The sequence below is a fragment of the Cyprinodon variegatus genome, unplaced genomic scaffold, assembly GCF_000732505.1.
Source record: "Cyprinodon variegatus isolate N-32 unplaced genomic scaffold, C_variegatus-1.0 Scaffold382, whole genome shotgun sequence".
NCBI classification, from domain to species: domain Eukaryota; kingdom Metazoa; phylum Chordata; class Actinopteri; order Cyprinodontiformes; family Cyprinodontidae; genus Cyprinodon; species Cyprinodon variegatus.
In genome coordinates this window covers 285,973-306,136 of record NW_015150835.1, presented here as the reverse complement: position 1 = coordinate 306,136, position 20,164 = coordinate 285,973, and the positions used below count along the sequence as shown (strand labels likewise).

Below are 20,164 nucleotides of genomic sequence, written 5' to 3'. Positions count from 1 at the left end.
GAAATGATCATTTCAGGAAAAGTGTTTTAGATTTTGTAATGTTGGTTTGCACCTCCCGGCCACCGTGATTTTGTAACCATAAAGGCAGCATTAATGGTGGTAAGCTTTAAAATATTAAAATTCAACCTAATCAGCTCAATTTTGCTCAAATATAATAATTAACAATAGATTGATTGCCTTTTAAGTTTGCTGCTGAACCCATCCCCAATCAACCATGATGATCTATAATTTGTAATAATTACACAATAAATGATGTATCTATTAAATAAATACATATATTTCAGTCCTTTTGAAGTGTTCCCTCTGAAAGTCGACACACACTCCTTGACCCATCATTCAAATGTAAACAGTCTAATCCAACTTTGTTTATAAAGCACTATGAAATTTCCCCAGGACCAAAGTGCTGTACAGTGAATAACCGTACCTATACAGAGACGCAGGGGACTTGCATAGAAAACAACAACAATAAAAGCATAAAATGCATAACAAAATTAAAATAAAAACTGCAAATATCGGTGATTTAAAAAACAAATAACTTAACATCACAGGCTGTATCACGTGGTGCTAAAAGCAAAGGCAGAGATGAGTTTTAAGCAGAGGTTTTTAAATTAGACAGGCAGGCATTAATACTCAATAGAAGGTCGCTCAACATTTTCAGAATTTTTCAGTAATTAAATTGTGTAGGTTTAAAAAAAAATGGTATGTTCCCTTATATTTCCCATTCTGAACATATGATATTTGTGATCAGTCAGGATGTAAAATATTATATTTTTTCCTGCACTGAATAGTATTGCTTTAATTAGAGGTTTGATTTTGTATTGTTATATTTTTTTTTTGTGAGACCATTTTATCGCAATAGCAGTAGAATTTATCCAAATACTTTTTTATACTTTCTTAGCTGGATAGTACTGTAACGTGTAAACATGTGCTATAACTAACTTTCTTTAAATTCAGGGCCCTCTGGTACGATGGCTGAAGGTGAATTTCAGTGAGGCTTTCATTGCGTGGATTCACATTAAGGCTCTGCGTGTGTTTGTCGAGTCAGTATTGAGGTGAGAGCTGATTAAAATGTTGCATCAGGGTTTCTAGTTTCTGAATTGCATTTAGAATGTAAAAAAATATAAGATAAAAACATGAAAATTCCTATTATGAGTTTTTATTTTATATTCTTATTTCTACAAGTTAAGATTCAGTCTTCAACACTTTAATTTTCTTTACCAATAAACATTTTTTGTAGAGCAGCTGTTCCTTCTGTTTGTTTAATTAACTGTCCATGATTCTACAAGATATTTTCAGATTAAATACCATGATATTTTGAAATGAAACTAGGGGAAAACATTACATTTGAAATAAAAAAGTCCACGGTTATTTGGTGAGCTGCTTGTTTTTCTAGATATGGGCTGCCAGTTAACTTCCAGGCCATGCTGATTCAGCCCAACAAGAAGAACATGAAGAAACTGAGAGAGGTGCTGTATGACTTGTACAAACACCTGGACAGCAGTGCTGCAGTCATTGACGTAAGTTTCTGCAATTATTTATCTGATGAAAGGGTTGAGGTCATTATTATATGAGCAGCGATGCTCGGCATAATGCAGGCCAGCAAAAACATGTTTCTTATGGTAGAACAGATAACAAGGCTGCATTAGGACGTCGTTTGTACTCCAGGAAATAAAAGCTGAGTGGAATGCATTATAGGTGAAATTAACCCACCTGTTTATCTGTTATTACAAATTATGACTCGTATAACAGCCATTATAGCTTCTACAGGCTGATAAAAGGTGTTAGTGCACAGTGACTTTTGAGTTGAAATGTGGTTTTACCCTCCAGGCTTCCATGGACATCCCAGGTCTGAATTTGAGCCAACAGGAGTACTACCCATACGTTTACTACAAGATCGACTGCAATCTGCTGGATTTTAAAGTCTGAAAACTTGACCATTACCTTAATATGTCGTAAGGTTTTGATGTGACATGGTTACTTTTACAAGCTTTAACTTATTTGAGTTTTTGCTCTATCATTCCAGTTTGTTTATCTTTGTTTGCTCTCATTTTCAACAGTTTCATGTACATTTCTAAGTATGTGTTTCTCGTAAGAATATAAAATGGTCATCTCAACATTTGAATTTTTTTTTTCTTGTTGTATGTCAGCAGTCTCTCTAACTGTACTTTCAGGAGCACTTGTGACATTCCCCTTTTCCCTAAAAAAAATGCATCTTGTTAGAGGAGAAATGAACATATAGGTACACGTGAGAGATATGAGAATGTGGTTAAAAACAATAATTATTTATGCCTCTGAATAAGCATCTGTGTTGTGTTTACTTTTGTTTTTTTGTTTTTTACATGTGTTGTGTTTATTTGTCCCATATGGGTATTACCTATTTACATGTGCAATTAAATCACCCCATTCCGTGTTTTGATGTGATTTGTGATAAATATGAAACTGATCAGTTTACAAATGGGCAATGTTTGCTTACTGTATTCTCCACTGATTTCCTTGAAGAACATAAATATGAATATATGTGCTAAAGCTGTACTACTAGTATGATTAAAATTAAACCATCTATTGAAGATTAATGTTGAAATTAATAAAACATATAATATAAACCTATAATTCTCTGTGTTCTGTTCGCCATGTAAATCTGCTGTGATGTGAAACAAAAAGAATGGGATACGTAGCTGAAGAACTTATGCAAATATTGACAGTCCCATTCAGTTTGTAGTTATAGGTTCCTGGGTTGGGGGATCAATGTAATACAAATTGTGGTTTATTTATTTTCACAATGTTGTGGCTTTTGTTTGAGATTAAAGTCAGAATTCTGTGAAAAAAGTCAGAATTCTGAGATTAAAGTCAGAATTCTCAGATTAAAGTAAGAATTATGAGAAAAAAAATCAGAATTCTGAGAATAAAGTCAGAATTCTGACTTTTTTCTCATATACTGAAATAAAATGTACATTTCTTTTTCAGTGGCCCTAATCCTCTTCCGTAGTTATGGTCTATTTTGTCTGTCCATAAGGTCATAAAATCAAAAGGATATAAATTATAAAAACAGGTACAGTTAGGCTTAAGCTTCTTTTTATTACATTGTTTTAATATTTTGCTGAACATTAACAAATAAATTAAATTCGGACTGGAGTTGTATTTATTTGCATGATGTTAATGACGACGCTCGTCGTGGTGATGACGCGCCGGAGCATCTCGAGCTGAGCCAATCAGCGCCCTTAGTCTGCGCGGCGTGACCCCCCCCTCCTCTCCTGATGACGCACAACACATCTGTGTGTATTGGTGCTGGTCAGCTGCCTGTGGAGAGAGACATCAACCAGCAGCTGATGATGAGGAGGATGATGGAAACACAAACAGGAACTGAACCAATGTGAAGGATGCTGCCGCTTCTGTGACACAAACCAAGCAGCGTTTTTTTTGTTTTGTTTTTATTTTATCTTTATTTCTCATTTATCCTTGTCAGCGCCAGCCTCACCTGCCGTGGATGATTTTCTCGATGGGTTGTGGGGGGAGTCGGGCGGACGCGATCATCGAGCCGAGGTACCATGAGAGCTGGACCAGAGAAACGGAATCAACCTGGCTCACTAACACGGACGTAGAAACCCCTGCCTCTGTGGCAAACAGTAAGTTTTACATGGATTCTAACATCTCCAGGCCAAGTGCCTCTTAAAAGCAGAGGCGTAGCCAGAACATTTGAATAAGGGTGGCCAGTCTGAGGGGCCAAACTGAGGGGTGGCCCAAAGCGGATAAGCGCCAGAACCTCAGCCTCCATCTACACTGTTCCAACAGGAACGAGCACAACATCCATATTTTCAAAATAAAGACAATCTATACTTTCCTGCAGCCTTTTGATTACAAATAGATGCATATATTTAAACATCCATGCTGTCTAAATAAAAGGTATAGTGGACAAAATGTCTGGGGCAAACATCTTTTCCATTGTCATTACTTATACATTTATCAAAAATTGTTCTGCATATCATTGATATTACATGTACTAATATCTACATTAAATAGATTTTTAAGTTATTTTTAAAGTAATTATTTATCTATGATTTCATTTAAAACTATCTGATGACTTGCAGAGACACGTAATTTTTCCTTTACCCCATATAGCACAAAATTAGGGTATTAAAAGAGCATGAATTCTGTATATATCAACTTTAATGTTAGTATTTCAATGTGCATAATTAACAGCATTTTATTTGTCAAGTAACTATTAATATATGAAAAATGTAAATGTTTAATAAGTTTAAACATTCCTCTTGATAGTATTACTGATTCCACCGTCCGTATTAGAGGGCGAAAAAAATGGGAGAGGTGGCCATGGCCACCTCTGGCCCCCCATCTAGCTCCGCCCCTGCTTAAAAGCCCATCTAATTTGATTTAGACTCAAAATGTTAAAAACTATTCCCAGCAGACAAGTGGCTATGTTTTTATCATTTATTGTTTTTTTTAATATATATTATTCTGTTAAAGGTAAAGCTGTAGATTCCAGCATGAAGGAGAAGAGAATGGTGACCACAGGAACCCAATGTGGGAAGCAGGCCATCACTACCAATGGCTCCAACCACCAGAGGAGACCAAGGCGCTCATTAACTGATGTACAGTGCTGTGAAAAAGTACTTAACTCCCTTAAATATTTCTTCAATGTGAGCTATTCTTTTCCTCTTAATGTTTTAGATCTGTAATAAAACGTTAACATCTGGCAAGCTGAGTTTGCTATATAGCAGCAATATACAGTTTTCAAATGAGGATTTTATTTATGAGAAAATTGGTGAGGCTTTTCTTCTTCTAAGGGTTTGGATAGAAAAAATTATTGTTTTAAAAAACTACAGTTCACTCAGGTCCCGAATTAACAAAGCAGTCCCAGACCATAACACTACCACCACCATAGATAACTGTACGTAAGATGTTCTTTTTCTGAAATTGCACCAAATATAATGAGCAGCGCAGCTTTTAAAAGGTTCTCTCTCATTCGTCTGTCAATACACAGGATGTTTTTCCCAAATCCTTTGGAATTACCATGACTTTGGGGGGAAAAATGTGAAATTTTTAGGATGGATTAATTCCATCTATACTATTTTTGACTATTCTGTATGAACCCCCACCTTAACTGAAGCCATTGTGGCCTACAATGCTTAAGATGGCATTCTGGGTATTTTTATGTACTGAATGAATAGTCAATGGCCTGTTGGAGTAATTTTAGTAAGTCATCCTTTACTAGAAACTTTCCAGCTCTTTTATGTTTTTTGAGCTTGTAGGTAGTTGCTCTTATCGTGGTTCTCTTTAGTTCCAAAGCAATACAATGGTTGTTGACTCATTGTCCCGCATGAAGGTGAATCTTTCCTCAGGTGATAATACTTTTTTTTACCCTTTATATATCTTTCGATCCGATTCATCCAATTTCTCTTTCCCTGTTGAAGTAGGTTTCCTCATAGCATGAATCTCCCACTACCATGTTTTGTAGTTCCCAAAATGAACACATTGTAGTCTCTTCTGGCCAGACCATCAGTCCAGTTTTAATAGATAGTTTTGTTGGATGTACAGTTGCACCGTACTCTGACATGTTTTTATAAGATCTACAAAAGCTAGGATATTGCTGTATAATCCTACCTCTGCTATAAACTTCTCCACGACTTTGTCCTCAACTGGTCTGCTGCGTTCTTTGGTCTTAGTGATGCTCTTTGCTCACTTCTGTTCTCTTAAAACGCCCTTAGGTCTGCACAGAACAGCTTTAACACTAATTAGATGAGGGCAGTTTGTTGCTTTGAATTTGATACAAAAATTAGCTAACAAACTTATGCCTGTCACATGTGTTAAGAATTTTGCATGCATTTCAAAACCAGATATGCTTTTCCTCCCACTTGCCAATTATATACTTTTTGTAATAGTATATCATATGAAATTTGAACAGAATTACTAATAACCAGTCATTTTGCCTATTATGCTAATTGCTAATTGATATATACTTTAGGCCACTTTCTCATATTTACCTATAGGTTTGCTGGTGGTGTAGATATAATACATATTCAAGCTTAATATATTCCAATTTAACTCATGTTACTGCAGCAAGATCAAGAGTTTACAGTGCTTTCTCATGTTAAAGGAACTTACCTTAATGAATTACATTTCAAGCATCTAGTATGTATTTAATTTGTTTGTATTAGGATTTACATTCATATTTTACTGTCTAATATCTACGGTGCTAATATGTGATAATCAAAGGGATATTTTAAAATCTTTTACACAGCAAAATAATCGTGACTCCAAAAGGAGAGCATCGAAGGAGGCTAGCGCCTTGTCCAAGGACAGCCAGGCTGATGGAGATCCTGAGCCGGAGAGCGCCTGCGATGAAAGATGAAAGAAAAGCTACAACACTGTGAAGAGGCTAAATGGCTGGGCTGCAAAAAAAAAAAAAAAAAAACTTGCAAAAGTGTCCAGATGATCTTTGCTTGTGGCTTTGCGCAGCTCTGGACCCTGAAGGCGGCGTCTCCCCTAACAGGGTGCCTGCTTATGTTTCCACCCAAAGACCTCAAAATGCTGCATTATTGTTGCATGTGTGAGGAAGAGAGTGGGAACCAAATGCCATGCTTTTCCTCCATACTCGTTAGTACCAGTCAGGGAATGTGTCACTGTGTTAAGAGAGATTTAAGTTAAAAAAAAATATATATCTTTACACAATTGAGAGATTGCCCCATATGCACACGATAATCTCAATCTGCACATCAAATGTGCATGTGTCGGGGCTTCCTGAAGAATTTGCTTTAGTTCTTTGTGCAAATATACTCATTTTTTGTTGTTAGAGTTTGTTGTTTGAGATCAGTCAGTAAAGTGAGTGATTTTTATATAAAAAAAAAAACTATAACCCTAAAGTGCTGTTTAGAAGCTGAGATTGAAATGTCTGAAGCTTGGAGGCTAAAGACTGTCTTTTCCAGCCTTTGCAAGAAAAGAAAAAAATCACACACCTGCATGTGCCTACAATTCCTCTTGATTTTATCAGAACTGTTGAATTTCTTGTATTTATTCTGCAAGATGTGTTTTTCTTTTTTGTCTCTATTTTGTGTTCAGTGGTAAATGTTATAATTTATGACAATGCAGTCTTACTGCAGTGTTGGGGTTCATTTTGATCTGCATGTATAAATCTGTCTCGTACTGGCAAGCCATGTAAAATTAAAGTATTTTAGATAACCAGAACTCATGAAATAAACTCAGGAGGTCTACGATGATGCGGTAAATGGGTATCCAAACTGATGATCAGCAGATGGCGATGTTGAATGGCTATTGCTTCAGGAGGCTTAAGAACCAAATGGAGGCTGGTCTGTTCAGCTCTGTTTGAATGTAAAAAAGGACAATCTGTTGTTTATGAGTTTAGCCAGACTTGAAAATGATACCTTGTTCTACTTAAGAGTTTTAGTTTTTGACTCAGTCACACTTGTCTTTCAAAACAAAGTCATTAATTTAATACACAGCACAGTGTTCTGCATTCTTGTTTTCATTAAATTGGTGCTGGCTATTAAAGTTGTGTCACTTTTTCAGAAGTCACAAAGCTAAACACATAGTTTTCAGATTTTTTTTTTTTTTAGCATAATTTAAATGAATACGATTTAGAAGAAATAAATTTGGTTTTCAACATAACTGGGCAGTATTTCTGACATCTACATCACCTACCTGTTTTATTTTCCCGTTGCAATTTACAACACATATTGGTCTGTTGGTTAATACACAGAAGATGATAAACAAAGTTAACTGATTTTTAAATATTATTTCAGATAAATATGGGAAAAAAGTTAGAATTCTGACTTTTTTCTCAGAATTCTGACAGCTAACAAACATGTTACCATCAAGCTGTAGCCATGTCTGTTTTATAGAATAGCTCTCTTGTTTTAATGAACTTCTGCTCTTCCATTAATGAAATAGCATCACCAGGCACCCCTCAGGCATGTAATGAGTTGCCTAATTTTGTCATTTTCCACTAATGTGTTACTGGCCCTCCCAAACAACTCACATCTTTGTCAGTAAAAGCTGAGTGCTCCCACATTTCTTCCTTCATGGTGCCCGGCGTCTACATTAAGATCCAAAATTCTTAGATTGGTGTTATTTTTGTGAAAAGTGTGAGTTTTTTTACAATTTTGTGATATAATTTTTGTATCTGTGTAATCTTTTTTTTTTTTTTTGTGTGGCTGTGAAAAAAAAATATTTTTATACATATTTATATAATAAATATATATTTATAATATATAATATATATTCATGAATGTGAATAGGGCGGGCGCTAAGACCATGTGAAAGAATTCTCCAGCAGGGCAGCTGCCGCTCTGAGCCGTTGCTCTGCCTGTTCTACTGTCACTCCTCACATCTCTGAGTCACTGCTCAGATCCTACCATGTTACCATGAATCTCTGAAACCTTTACCGACATTTTCGGGATTTTCCTCTGCCTATCGGGACGTCAACGATGATCTAATAATGGCAAAGCGATCCGGGGCTAAAGAGGGGACGTTGTCTTCTTCTTCTTCTTCTTCGCCGACCATTCTTCGGAATTTGAACCGCGGAGACTTGAGCATGGACTGCGGAGACGGATCCGAGGACCTGTCCCTAGAAGAAATCCTTACTCTTTACAGCCAGCCGATAAACGAGGAGCAGGCATGGGCAGTCTGCTACCAGTGCTGTCGGACTTTAGCGCACAAACACAGACGGAGAAGCTCATCCAAGGCAGCGGGGTCCTCTGCGGTGGACTACCCGAGGAGGATCGAGGGACCTGGGAATGTGAGGATCGGGAGAGACGGAGCTGTCAGGCTGCACTTTGAAGACAGCACAGGTAACTAAAGCAAAACAGACAGTTTATCGGGAATAAACTACACGCTAACCTCCACATCCACCTCAGTGTGCCCAATGAACGCAGCATCCCTACAAAGAGGCCATATTGTTGTGGTTGTTTGCTTCCAGACATGTGGTCAATATAGATCACACATCAATGCATATTAAATTTAAGATCCCGATTAATAATTTTTTGTGACATTTTATCAGTAATATTCTCACAACAACGTGTGATGTTTACGCAATCATATGAGTGGAGCCTAATGCAGGCTGCTGGAGAATGAATGGCTGCTTGGATCCCAGAGTGGTCAGTTAGCTTCAGTAAATACTAAACCACGTGACGGATTTAAATATGTCAGAGCAGCTGGTTTTTGACCATTTTTCTACTGCAACTAGGGAGAAACTGGCAAGTAGCCAGGGACAGATTAGTCACAAAGCTGCCAACAGGATTTTTAGTGATGTTGAAAAAGTAAATGTACAGGTTTAATCTGGAGAATGGGTCAGGTGGGGTGAAAGAACTTTTATTTAAAGAGTAAATAGGCTTTATTAAGTAATTGGGCTCTTTATAGGAAGCTAAAGCTTGTTGATTGGAAAACATTTGATGTCATCATGAAACAAAGTCCTTGATGAAATTCAATTTCCATTTGAATCTGGTACATAATCATTCAATAAACCATTTAGTTTCTGTTTAGTGAACTCTGCAGGAATTAGCCTAATAATATAAAAAGGAGGCGATTCCAAAGGAAAAAACAAAGCAAAGAAATAAAAATATAATCTTTTTGCTGCTGTAACACCAGAATTTCCCCATTGTGGGACAAAGGGATATTCTATTCTATTCTATTCTATTCTATTCTATTCTATTCTATTCTATTCTATTCTATTCTATTCTAATCCATTCTGAAAGGTAAACCTGTCAGAAATCTTTAGTTTGCAGAGATTTTAATAAAAAGTTGATGAGCAGACACCAGTATACCTTAAAATTAACTACACTTTCCAAAATAATGATAGAATAGTGGTACAGATATTAAAAAGACCATGAGCTGCCATAAAATAAGTAATTAAAATAAGGAGGAAATATGATATAAATAACAATTATTCCCTAAAAGTTAAAATTGTCTTCTTTTTTTACGGATCAAAACTAAACTGGTTGTATGTGAATCTGGGTCATGTTTTGTATGAAAATGAATGCAGAACCTAATATTAGTTTATATTTTTAATGATAGTTCAGTTGGTCTCAGATAATTTAATTGAGTAAATTCCACTGGTTTGGAATTTTAACGTGGAAAATGATTAAGGTAGGATTGATGTCATTTTCTTTTATTTGGCTTGGTTATTTATGAGTTGAAACTGCTCTGTACAGTAATGCAATGCTGTCGATTCCCTTTTCAGGGGTGTGTTAGAGGTGTGCACAATGCGTCAAACCTTTTTGGTATTCTCACTGCATTCCATGCATATGTGAGCAATAAAGCAATGGGTGTGGGAGAAGAAACTTGTTTGTCAACACAGCTTAGGCGCTTAGCTTCTTGTCTCTCATTAGACACATGTCAACTTCTTTTCTCCCCACATCTTTGTTGCATCCCTCCTGTTTCTGTTTTCCTGCTTCAGTTCAGCTTTTTGCCCTGCTGTGTTCAGCAGTGATTCCTGCAGAGTGAGCTGATTCCCAGAACTAAAAGGGAAGACTGGAAGCACAGGCTGCTGAGCTTTTAGTACATTGAATTTGAAGTTTTATGGAGAGTCTTTTTTAGGCTCTTTGTCCTGTTGGGTCAGCTTGGGCCTTGTACTGACTCTTATTAGGCCTGGTGATGGGAGGGATGTGAGATCTATTAAGTCTCTGGTAGCGAGTAGAAAAAGGCTTCAGTTCATCAGAAACTCAGTGCTTTTCCAACATACACATGAATCACTGATAGAATTTGGTAAATTTCCCAAATAACCGACCCTTTGCCTAATGGATTTTTCTTTTTTTTTTTTTTTTGTTTTGTTTTGCTGTTTTTTTTGCTATTTTTTTTTTACTTTTTTTTTCTACATATTATCACATACTAAATACATTTTAGGGTATCTTTTTAATGCATTAGAGCAGTACTTACATGTGCAAACCTGCCTATTTGAAAAATGCTACTTTGTATAAATAAAGCTGGAGTGGAAATGATAAATTAGATTAACAGTGATTAACCAGTTGCTAAAATATCTTTAAATATATTAATCAAATGATTGTTAACTGGATTATTATAGATTCCTAAACATGCAATTAACTGATAGGACGTTCCCACGATATGATACTGCCACTGCTGTGTTTCGTATAGGAGATTATTGATGATGATATGCAGTTTCAGATAAATTTCACAAGTAGAGCTTGTAGAAACATTTTGGCCTTTTCATATGTCTGCTGTGTCCGCTACATTGGTTTATAACAAATAGAACAATATGCAATAAATACTGATTGAACACAGAGTCATGACTGCCAACCTAGAAGGTCAAAGGACATATCGCCAACAGGACAAATGTCAATTTTAGAATAGCTCTCCACATCATGGTAAAAAAAAACCTGTATGTCCATTTGGTTCTGATTTATTTACCACACAATACTTATAAAAAAAACAGAATTATATAAACTATCTATATGTAATGTCTTGAAGATAACAGAAGGTCATTAATTTTGTCGTAAAGGAGCATTGGAGGAGAAACAGACCCACAGCATTACAGAACCTTCACCATACTTAAGAATGAAGAGTGAATCTTGAGGCTTTGCTAAATGCCAAGCACACTGGAGAGCAAGTTTCCTCAAAATGTTTAATCTGAGATTTGTCCGCTCAAAGCATGCGGTTTCAGTTAAGCTTAAAACAAACTACACATTTATTTTTGTGACATTGTACAGGGATGATTGGGGATTTGCTATATCCTTTTAGCCATTTATTGTTTTATTATAGGGAGCATAGATTTGGCTTACTTAAATGCCACTTATTCTCTTGTCTTTCCTAATCTGAAGTGCAGTTAACAGGATTAATTGCCTCCAATGAAATTAGCATTCTATAGAATCCCATCTACTATTACTTTGTATGGATATCCCTTCATTTTGTAACTTAATCAGCTTTTCAGTTGATCATGAAGGAAATATAAATGCTTGCAATCGCCTCTTATTGTGATGAAAGTGGATGATTATTCCCCCCAAAAAAGTAATATCTGTGCAGTAATTTACAATTTAACTTTGGATTGGCGTTCAAGGTCTGCAGTGATTTAACTCCACTTTAATCTCTGAGTTCACTCTTACAGTAGTAGTACTCATACTTTGGTCAGATCTCTATCTTTGCTGACAAACTGGTGCATATGAATGTGCCTTAAATTAGTGCATAGGTAATGATCAACCTGCTTTCTGGTTTAAGATGGGAGTTTGCTTTTAAAAAAGAATTATTTTTACCTTTTGGGAATTTATCTAAATCAAATTGATTCAAATTCTGCTTTAGATGTTCACACTCTGCCTTAGATAATTCAGAGCCACTATGGTACCATGATAACTCAATTACTTATTAACTTGCTTGTTTTACAGTAATGTACCTCTGTTAGGCTTCTTTTTCCTGGATTGATAGATAGATTGACTTTATTGATCTCACTGGAGAAATTTACTTGTTAAGAAGAAGGTGCCAAAGGAAGAAAAGGTGCATAGGGGTATATACAGTGCATCCATACTATTATGTTATTTTATAGATGTGCATTTATTTATATAGCTATTGCACTGGGTATCAAATATAAAGAAACAGGTTTCTTATACATTTAATAAATATTTAAAGTTTCTTAACCCTGTATAAGGTATAAATCTAAAGCTGTCTTCCCTAACATGAATAATTCAAAGCATATGTCTCCCTTGTGGGGGCTTACAAGCACTTAAAGGCGCAATAAATAACTCCTTTCATTGATTGAACATGAATAAGCCTCCTTTTTTTGCCTTTTCATTGCAGATAAATACCAGACGGCCTGCACGTCATCAGAGGTGAGTTTAAATCAATCTCTTTTATCCATAAGCGCCCTCTGTGCAGGCTGTTGCCAATTACCTCCACTCCAGCTGTTTCGTTTCTACCTGTTTTTGTTTCAAGCACACCAAACTACTTTAGTGAGAAGTTATGCAAGAAATAAGCTGGTATGTGGTCCGTGTTATTATATTACCTACACTGGGTTTGAGGAAAAAAAAAACAAACAAAAAGAACAAACTAGCATGAAGCCTTTGGCTGAGGTCAAAGTGAGGGAATGTTAAATTCCTCGTGATCATCAATGCTTTAAAGAAGTGAATTATCTGGTCTGCAGATTTTGCTTTTGTTTTTATGCATGGATGGGATATTTGTTTTCCAATTTTTTTTCCATTAGTCTCTATAAAATAAACCTTCCTTTTGTATATATTGCTACATTAAACCTGAAATCTGCATATATAAATTTTTCCCTAGCTGCGATTGAAGTTGTTGGACATTGACGTCCTTTTACCAGATTAGTAACACGCAGCTATGTCTCCACTTGCAGCCTTCTCACTCTCCTTGTTTTTTTCCTTTATTTTCTGCATGTGATGCCGGCATGCACAACGTGCCGTTGTTTTTCCCACTTATGCTCAAACTAAACGTTTTGCTACCTCAGCTGACGGCCACCTAGCATGCAATCCCACACCTTGGTTGGTTTTTCTCTTCATCTTTGTGATGTTTCCCATTTTAACCTCTTTGGTCAAAATGCCGAACATGGGTTGTTCTCCCGTTTAGATGCAGCAACATTTCTGCAGCTTTAGTTCGTTGCAGGAAGTTCCAGGTGGATTTACTTCTTGCATCCCTGCAGGTTTGGTTTTGCTTACAAGGTGTTCGAATGAGTGGGTGTGTTTGTTTTGTTTTTCCTTACCTGGAAATAACATCTTGCACACAGACAGTTTTAATCCATCAGATACCGTGACAGTTGCACAGAGTCAATAGTGCGGTCGAAACCTGAAGACACAACCTGTCTGACTGTGCATTTCTTCTTTTTGTGACGGACAGCTTCTCCATAGCTGGAATAAACTTATCTATTAGAAGCCGTAGTATGATGGTGAGAGTAAACAAATTAAAATGCAAGTTGCAGCATTTTAAATCCAACACATCTGCGAATGGAATCTGCAGAAAGAAGCTACAGCAGGACATCAGCTGATCCTGCTTTATAAGAAACCTATGAGGGTTGTTACAAAAAAAATTTATGGAAAAAATGTACAGTAGCAGTGGGTTTTTATTTAAGTAAGATGATCTAATTAGTGTTACATAAAACAGCTTGCTTAGAAACTCCCTTTTTTCCTTTTCTAGTTGTAGATTTAAAACAGTGTTACCTTTGTAACAGTAATGGGTGGCGCTGTGTTGGTTTAAACCTCAGGATCCTTTGAGTTTTGCTACTAAAATAAAATCCTAGGTAGTAAAATTTTTTGTTTATTTAAAACAACTGAGCAACAACTTCATGTTCTGCAGCATTTAACTCAATAGTAAGAAAAGGGTTACATTTTGTTTTAGTGTTTATTTTTCCTTTCTGTTTTTATTGACGATTTTTTGACCATATGGGACTGAAAGTTAAATGATTTTAATTTAGTGTCAAATTATTACCAAGTTCTTAAAAAAAAATAGAATGGCCCACTGGCAGTTGCAGCTGTTTTAATTAGGAATCATTCAAGTTATCGAATTGTGAATTAATCTAAAGTTAATTGATCTTATTGTGATGATCTTTTTATATCATGAAGGGTTACATCTTTTTTTTTATCAACATGCTGAGTAAAAAAAAAAAGGTACATACTTATGTTTTTACTATTTATTGTTCTAGCTGCAAGGTTATTTAACGTTATGCGTATGCATACACTAACTAAATTAAAAGGCAAAGCAGTTAAAGAATAATCTGAATGTATTTCCTTTAAAAAGATTTCCTGGAAACTGTTCTTTACTTTCACACTAGTCCCAGCTGAAGGGTTTTAAAGGTTGTTTCTTGAATTCCTCATTCCGATTTTCCCAGTATTTGCTTGAGGGTTTTCATAACTTCAAAGATGCTAAATTGTGGTCTTCCTTTATATTACTTAGTTGTTTAGATTTTGACCCGTTTGGTTCGTTTTATTAACTTAAATCCTTGCTGAATAACCTGAACTGTAAACTGCAAATTATATAGGATGTACTGTACAAATAAGTTTAACCCAGCTTGTTCTCAGTTTAAGATTAAGGTGTGATTAGTTTTAGGATCCTATTACTGGGGCTCCAGCCTCCAGAAGTTGCAGAGGTGCCTGAAATTTTAGGTGCAAAGGCTGTTAGTATTCGAAAATAAAACAAAAGGTTTAGGAATGAATACTAAATGCCTGAGATTCACATGAAATAGATTGAAAGTACCAGATTAAAGCAGTGCTTTGAACATCGATTTACAAATTTGAGGTCACTACGACAACAAGCATGGGGTCTTGAGATTGACTAGACAAATGAATGAAACAGAATTGGTGCAGATCAAGTGAATCCCAGTGTAACTGAGCAGTATCCAGGTCTTCAGCTGGAGGAACAGAGGCGTCTTGATCAAATGTTTTTTTTTTTCACTCTTGGATACCATTATAGATTTTTTTTTTTCCTTTTGTTGCTTCTTAAAGTTTTCCACCCTTTTATAACAGGCCAGTGCTGCCTTTTCCATGCCTGTTGCTTTGCACTTTCCGTCATGTGGCTTACAAAAGGCTTTTTATTAATCAACTGGAAATTAATTATCCACTTTCTTACAAGAACAGCAAATTAGGTTGATCAGAGTTATTTCTCTGTGCCTGACTGATATGAACCAGTCCCCTCTTTAGAAACACACTCCGCTTTTTAAACAAATCAATCCGTTATTGATATTTATGACACTGAGGGCTTTGCTTAGTTTTTACCTTTTACATAAAAGTTCCCAGAAAAGGCCTTCTCTCTGGGAGCTTTTCAAACTATTAACATCTGGCTTCAGGCTGTGCTGAAACAATCTTTCATCTTTATTTCTCCCGATGCTGTCAGACCAGAGAGCTGATTGCAGTTTTCTCCTGAAAAGTGTAAATTGATTTCACACATCATTCTGCAAAAGCCCTAAAATAAGAAGCTGTTATATAAAATGTGTGACCCCCTAAGATGTCATATTTTGCTGCAGTTCTCTAACTGTGAACTTCGGAGACGTTTTTTTTTTTTTTTTTTAAACCTCCCTTACTATCTCATTTGAAGTAAATCTTGGTCCTCATCTAAACTTTAAACAAATGTTACATCTTTTACTGTAGATATAGTTGAGATGAGCAGAGCAGCTATTTGTTTGTAGCCTTTTTGGATCTGTAAGATAATTTTGAAGAGTTGCAAAGTAAAATTGTGTTTTAGCAATTAAATATTTCTACAGCCTCCGTTTGGCCTAAAGAATAAACGAGAAAAATATATTTGTTGCATTTATTTTGAAGGAATCATTTGTCACTGTTCATTTTTAGATAAACATAAAGAACAAGACATGCATAAATTGAAGTTTTTAAGACTGAGTTTTTGAAAATAGTTCATTTCTGTGCCTGTGTTACTGCAGTAAAGATAAGATTATTATTATTATTATTATTATTATTATTATTATTATTAATCTTACACGTTTTTTAATTTCTTTTTTAAAACGTACCTTTGGTCAAAGTGTCAGTTTTTACTCTATCAGCAGCACTGTGATGATGTAATGAAACTAAGCTTATATATCAAAATAGTCTGTTAGACACTTAGAGACACTTAGAGACATGTTCCCAGACTTCAGCAGTTTCCAGTTCACTTCATAGATATGCCCTGCTAAGAACTATCACGGGAGACAAGAGGCCGCCCCCCCACCGCAGTGGAAGCCCTCTTAGCTGCGGTTATATAACTGTCTGCATAGCGAGGGCTTTGCCCTACTACTGCAAAAAAAGGCTGCTCATCTGGCCGCTTGGTGAACTCAAACGGTGGCAGTGATGTCTCGAGTTTATGCTGCAGGTGCAAAACTATGGTAAAGCCATCCTTTAAAAAAAAAAAAAAAAAAAACGGTACTTTTTTTTTTATAGCTAAATTATTTTCAAAACATTGTTCTGAAAACAGGTTTGTCGATGCAGCCTCATTGAGGAATGAGAAGGCCTTTGTTTGCTGTGTTTATTACATGTCAAAGCTTGGCATTTAAATGAAAAGGCATGCTGGCATGGCACTTTAGACGGCAATACCAACAATAGACTTTTAGTTGTTCAACAACTGGCATGCTAGCTTAAAGGCTATCAGACTTCTGAGTTGTATTAGCCAGCGGAAAAAAACTGTTAAGATGAACTGATGTTTGCAGGCTGTTAGAAATACTAAAGATGTGGTCATAATGGCACACTGACCCCCTCATTGAAACCTGGTTATGTGAAGACAAGTTGATAACTGATATTCACAGTAAAGCAACCAAAACAAAGTAAATCTGGAAGTAAGACCAGCTAATGGATTAACACCCCTATACTGGCGTCACATAACATATGACTACAGATTTGATATTATTTTTGTTGCTTTATCTATAAAGGACTTTAAAACAAACGTAGCTGCAGCAAAGTGCTTCACATGTTAAAATCAGGACACGTTAAAAAAATGATAATGAAAAAGCAGTAAAATGAATCCATTTAAACATCAGTCAAGGCAATAAAGCAATAAAGACAGAGTAAAAAAAAAAAGTCTCAGGCTGTTCCAAAAGCCAAGGAGTGGAAATGCGAGGAGCATGTATAATAATGTAAGGGTGATTATTCCATAATCATTGAGTGGCAACACTAAAGGCTCTGTTGTCTTTCTTTCTTTGAGTTGCACCTTCAGGATCAGCTGACCAGAGGCATGGAGCAGGGGAAGTAGCTCACGGACAATACAGACTGCTAAAAACAAAAAGGATAACTAACTCAACCTACTAATCTGATTTAAAACCACCGTCTATTTTAAAACCCAGACTGTCCCCTTGAATGTGACGCCAAGCAGCCCAAATAAACAGGGAAGTTCACAAGAACCTCTAGCACTAAACAACATCTGATCTGGTTTTGATCATTTAAATTTAAGAAGTTTAAGGCCATACAGACTTTGGTGTCTTTTTTCTTCTAGTGTTATATATGTCAGGCTGTCATCAGTGTAACAATGATAGAAAAAGATTAAATGCCTCCTGGTATTGATACCTAAGGGAGGCAGGTTAAGGGTAAAAAGCCGAGGACTTAAGATTAAACCCTGTGGAACAACATCACAATAATTTGTTTTTCATTTAAAGGTTAATAAGGGAAATCTTTTCCTGACAAGGCTGGACATTTAATTTCATTTTCAATATAATTGTAATAAAAAAATGCTATTTCAAAATTGCAGACAGAATACATTTTTGGTCTTGTTGCAACAAGAGTAAGACAAGTGTTTAGTTGCAATTAATACGCCACACATAGGGGAAGGGAGAGTTGCAGAGATTTGTGAAAACTAGAAAAAAGAGGATAAAGCAGACTAAACACTGGACTGAAGTGTGTTTTTGTAGGCAATGCAAAAGGAAACTTGAATAGAATTGTGATAAAAATCATTTTGCTTAAAAGGAAAAAGAAAATAGCAATACTGTTGTTTGGAAAAATTGCACAGCCCTATTTATTATTTAGAAATCCCAAACTGGACACAATATTCTCACTAACGCAAATGTTTTACTGTAAAACTTAAAGTTGCAGATGATCAAAAATGGTTAAATAATGGTTAAATTACTGAGATTTCCTTAAAGGTTTAAAAAAAAAAAAAAAACTATATTAGCAGAAGTATGAGAAAGCTTCAAAATTAAAATAAAGGGTTAAAAGGGCTTTTAAATGTGGGAATTAAATACAGCATTAAGAGCTACTTCTTTATGGAACGCAATGTGCTCATATGTCACTCGTCTATTCATCCTATCCTGAGCCTAATCATTTAAAGTTTTTTTTACTTTTTTTTTTTTACTTGAGCCTGATAGGGAGGATAATGTTCTGGGGTAAACATCATCAGAAGAGGAGAAGAAAGAATAAAAAAACAATGATTTTTTTTGCTTGAAAATAAAAGCAATGTATTTCCTTTGCACTTTAGAGATAAAATATCCACTAAAGTTATACAAAATAGAAAAAAAAGTTAATAAATAATAAAGAAAAAGAGGCCCTTGATTATAGATCCATATCTATACATCTCTATGTTCTTTCTGTGTTAATATTTCAAAGTTATACCAGAAGTAATGCTTTTAACCAAAATGTGCTTAAAGAATTTCAACTAGAACGATCAAAGCACATCATAATGTGGTTGCTTGTATATTTCCGTGAAAACTGCTCGTTTAATAGGAGAAATGATGGTAAATTAACAGACTTATGTAATGCTGGCAGTTCTTCTTAACCAGTTTTCATGCTAACTCTTTTTAGTTCGGCTCACGGGTCGATGAATAACTTCTGAGTATAACCCGAGACACCACATCTTTTTCTTCAGGAGAACAAGTTATTCTTGAGCAGAACAGCCGTTTGGATCCACCAGTGCTTCTCCAGGAAAAAAATCTTAAACACAGATAGAGAAGATTCTTAAATAAAGCCACCTGCTGTTGAGTTTCAAATAAAATCCCCTTTCCTTGATATCAGCAGCTTTTCCTTTAAGTGAGGCGCCATGCTAATTAAGGAAACTGCAGGTCTTTGATCTGACTTTCCGTGATGCTTGAACTTTTTCTGAACTATGTGGTTTCAGGAAACTTGTGCTGCTTCTGCTTCTCCTTCTGCGTTACCCAAGAGGCATTTAAAAACATGGATGAAATCCTGCGCTACCTGCAGTTGCCTTGCATCGTACAGATGTGGCTCATCAGCAACAGGCATCGACCTCACCTGCACACAATGTTTCTCAGCAAACCTTTAAAACTCAGCAGGATTTTATCACATGCATAGTTTGTTGTTCTTCCTCCTTCTTTCCGCTCCTCTGCCGCCCCCAACCTGTCTCATTCCTCTGAGTTAAAGCCTTAAAATAAGATTGCAATGTATTATCGGAAAACGAAGCTTTATTTATTTTAGTGCGTTCTTCCTGTTCCTTTCACTCAGGCTTCGTCTTCATTAATTTTTACCCATACCTTCACACAAGGAACTGCCATGACAGTATTCATTTACTTGAAAAAGTTATGTCAGCTACAGTTTCCTTCTTAACCAGTAGATAAAAATAATTAACACCACTTAAACTTTCCCACACTACTAGTCTGGATTTAAATGATTTATTTTTTGAAAAGCGTGACATGCGTTTAAATTAACCCCTTTGGTCCCCCATTCCTCTAAATAAAATCCAGTGTATTTAGTAAAGTTAAACATCATATAACTAAATCTGCTGTACCGTATGAAGGCCTCAAAAGGATTTTTTAGAGGATGCTAGT

The 20,164-nt window shown here is 35.8% G+C and overlaps 3 protein-coding genes across 6 annotated transcripts in view; all 3 read left to right on the top strand.

The window, feature by feature from the left end:
* The window catches only part of LOC107092448 (V-type proton ATPase subunit C 1-A-like), a 13,498-nt gene extending 10,899 nt beyond the window's left edge, over nucleotides 1-2,599 (top strand). The window contains exons 11-13 of the mRNA XM_015386942.1: nucleotides 955-1,052; nucleotides 1,394-1,517; nucleotides 1,828-2,599. Coding sequence (XP_015242428.1) covers nucleotides 955-1,052; nucleotides 1,394-1,517; nucleotides 1,828-1,926 — 321 coding nt within the window. The 3' untranslated portion in view covers nucleotides 1,927-2,599. The remainder of the gene's footprint in view (nucleotides 1-954; nucleotides 1,053-1,393; nucleotides 1,518-1,827) is intronic.
* Nucleotides 2,600-3,290: 691 nt separating this feature from the next.
* On the top strand, nucleotides 3,291-7,623 carry LOC107092466 (brain and acute leukemia cytoplasmic protein-like). 2 transcript variants are annotated; one of them, XM_015386962.1, is made up of 3 exons: nucleotides 3,291-3,623; nucleotides 4,480-4,622; nucleotides 6,254-7,623. In XM_015386962.1, the coding sequence occupies exons 1-3, from the start codon at nucleotides 3,485-3,487 to the stop codon at nucleotides 6,362-6,364; spliced, it is 393 nt and encodes a 130-aa protein (XP_015242448.1). In that variant the 5' UTR covers nucleotides 3,291-3,484; the 3' UTR covers nucleotides 6,365-7,623. The 2 variants fall into 2 exon arrangements, with proteins under 2 accessions (XP_015242448.1, XP_015242447.1); XM_015386961.1 differs by lacking the exon at nucleotides 6,254-7,623 and having other exon boundaries at nucleotides 3,309-3,370; nucleotides 3,464-3,623; nucleotides 4,480-4,706.
* Nucleotides 7,624-8,328: 705 nt separating this feature from the next.
* Nucleotides 8,329-20,164, top strand: part of LOC107092483 (protein spire homolog 1-like) — a 35,594-nt gene continuing 23,758 nt past the window's right edge. For 2 of the 3 annotated variants that reach the window (XM_015386983.1, XM_015386981.1), the window contains exons 1-2: nucleotides 8,329-8,819; nucleotides 12,769-12,800. In XM_015386983.1, the coding sequence (XP_015242469.1) occupies nucleotides 8,468-8,819; nucleotides 12,769-12,800 (384 nt within the window). In that variant the 5' untranslated portion in view covers nucleotides 8,329-8,467. The remainder of the gene's footprint in view (nucleotides 8,820-12,768; nucleotides 12,801-20,164) is intronic. The other variant, XM_015386982.1, reaches the window with a different exon arrangement.

Bases quoted from the DNA above. Each gene is read 5' to 3' on its own strand.
- LOC107092466 (XM_015386962.1), top strand. From the start codon at position 3,485: ATGATTTTCTCGATGGGTTGTGGGGGGAGTCGGGCGGACGCGATCATC. The intron at 3,624-4,479 runs GTAAGTTTTACA...ATTCTGTTAAAG, and splicing joins CCCTGCCTCTGTGGCAAACA to GTAAAGCTGTAGATTCCAGC. The intron at 4,623-6,253 runs GTACTTAACTCC...TCTTTTACACAG, and splicing joins ATGTACAGTGCTGTGAAAAA to CAAAATAATCGTGACTCCAA.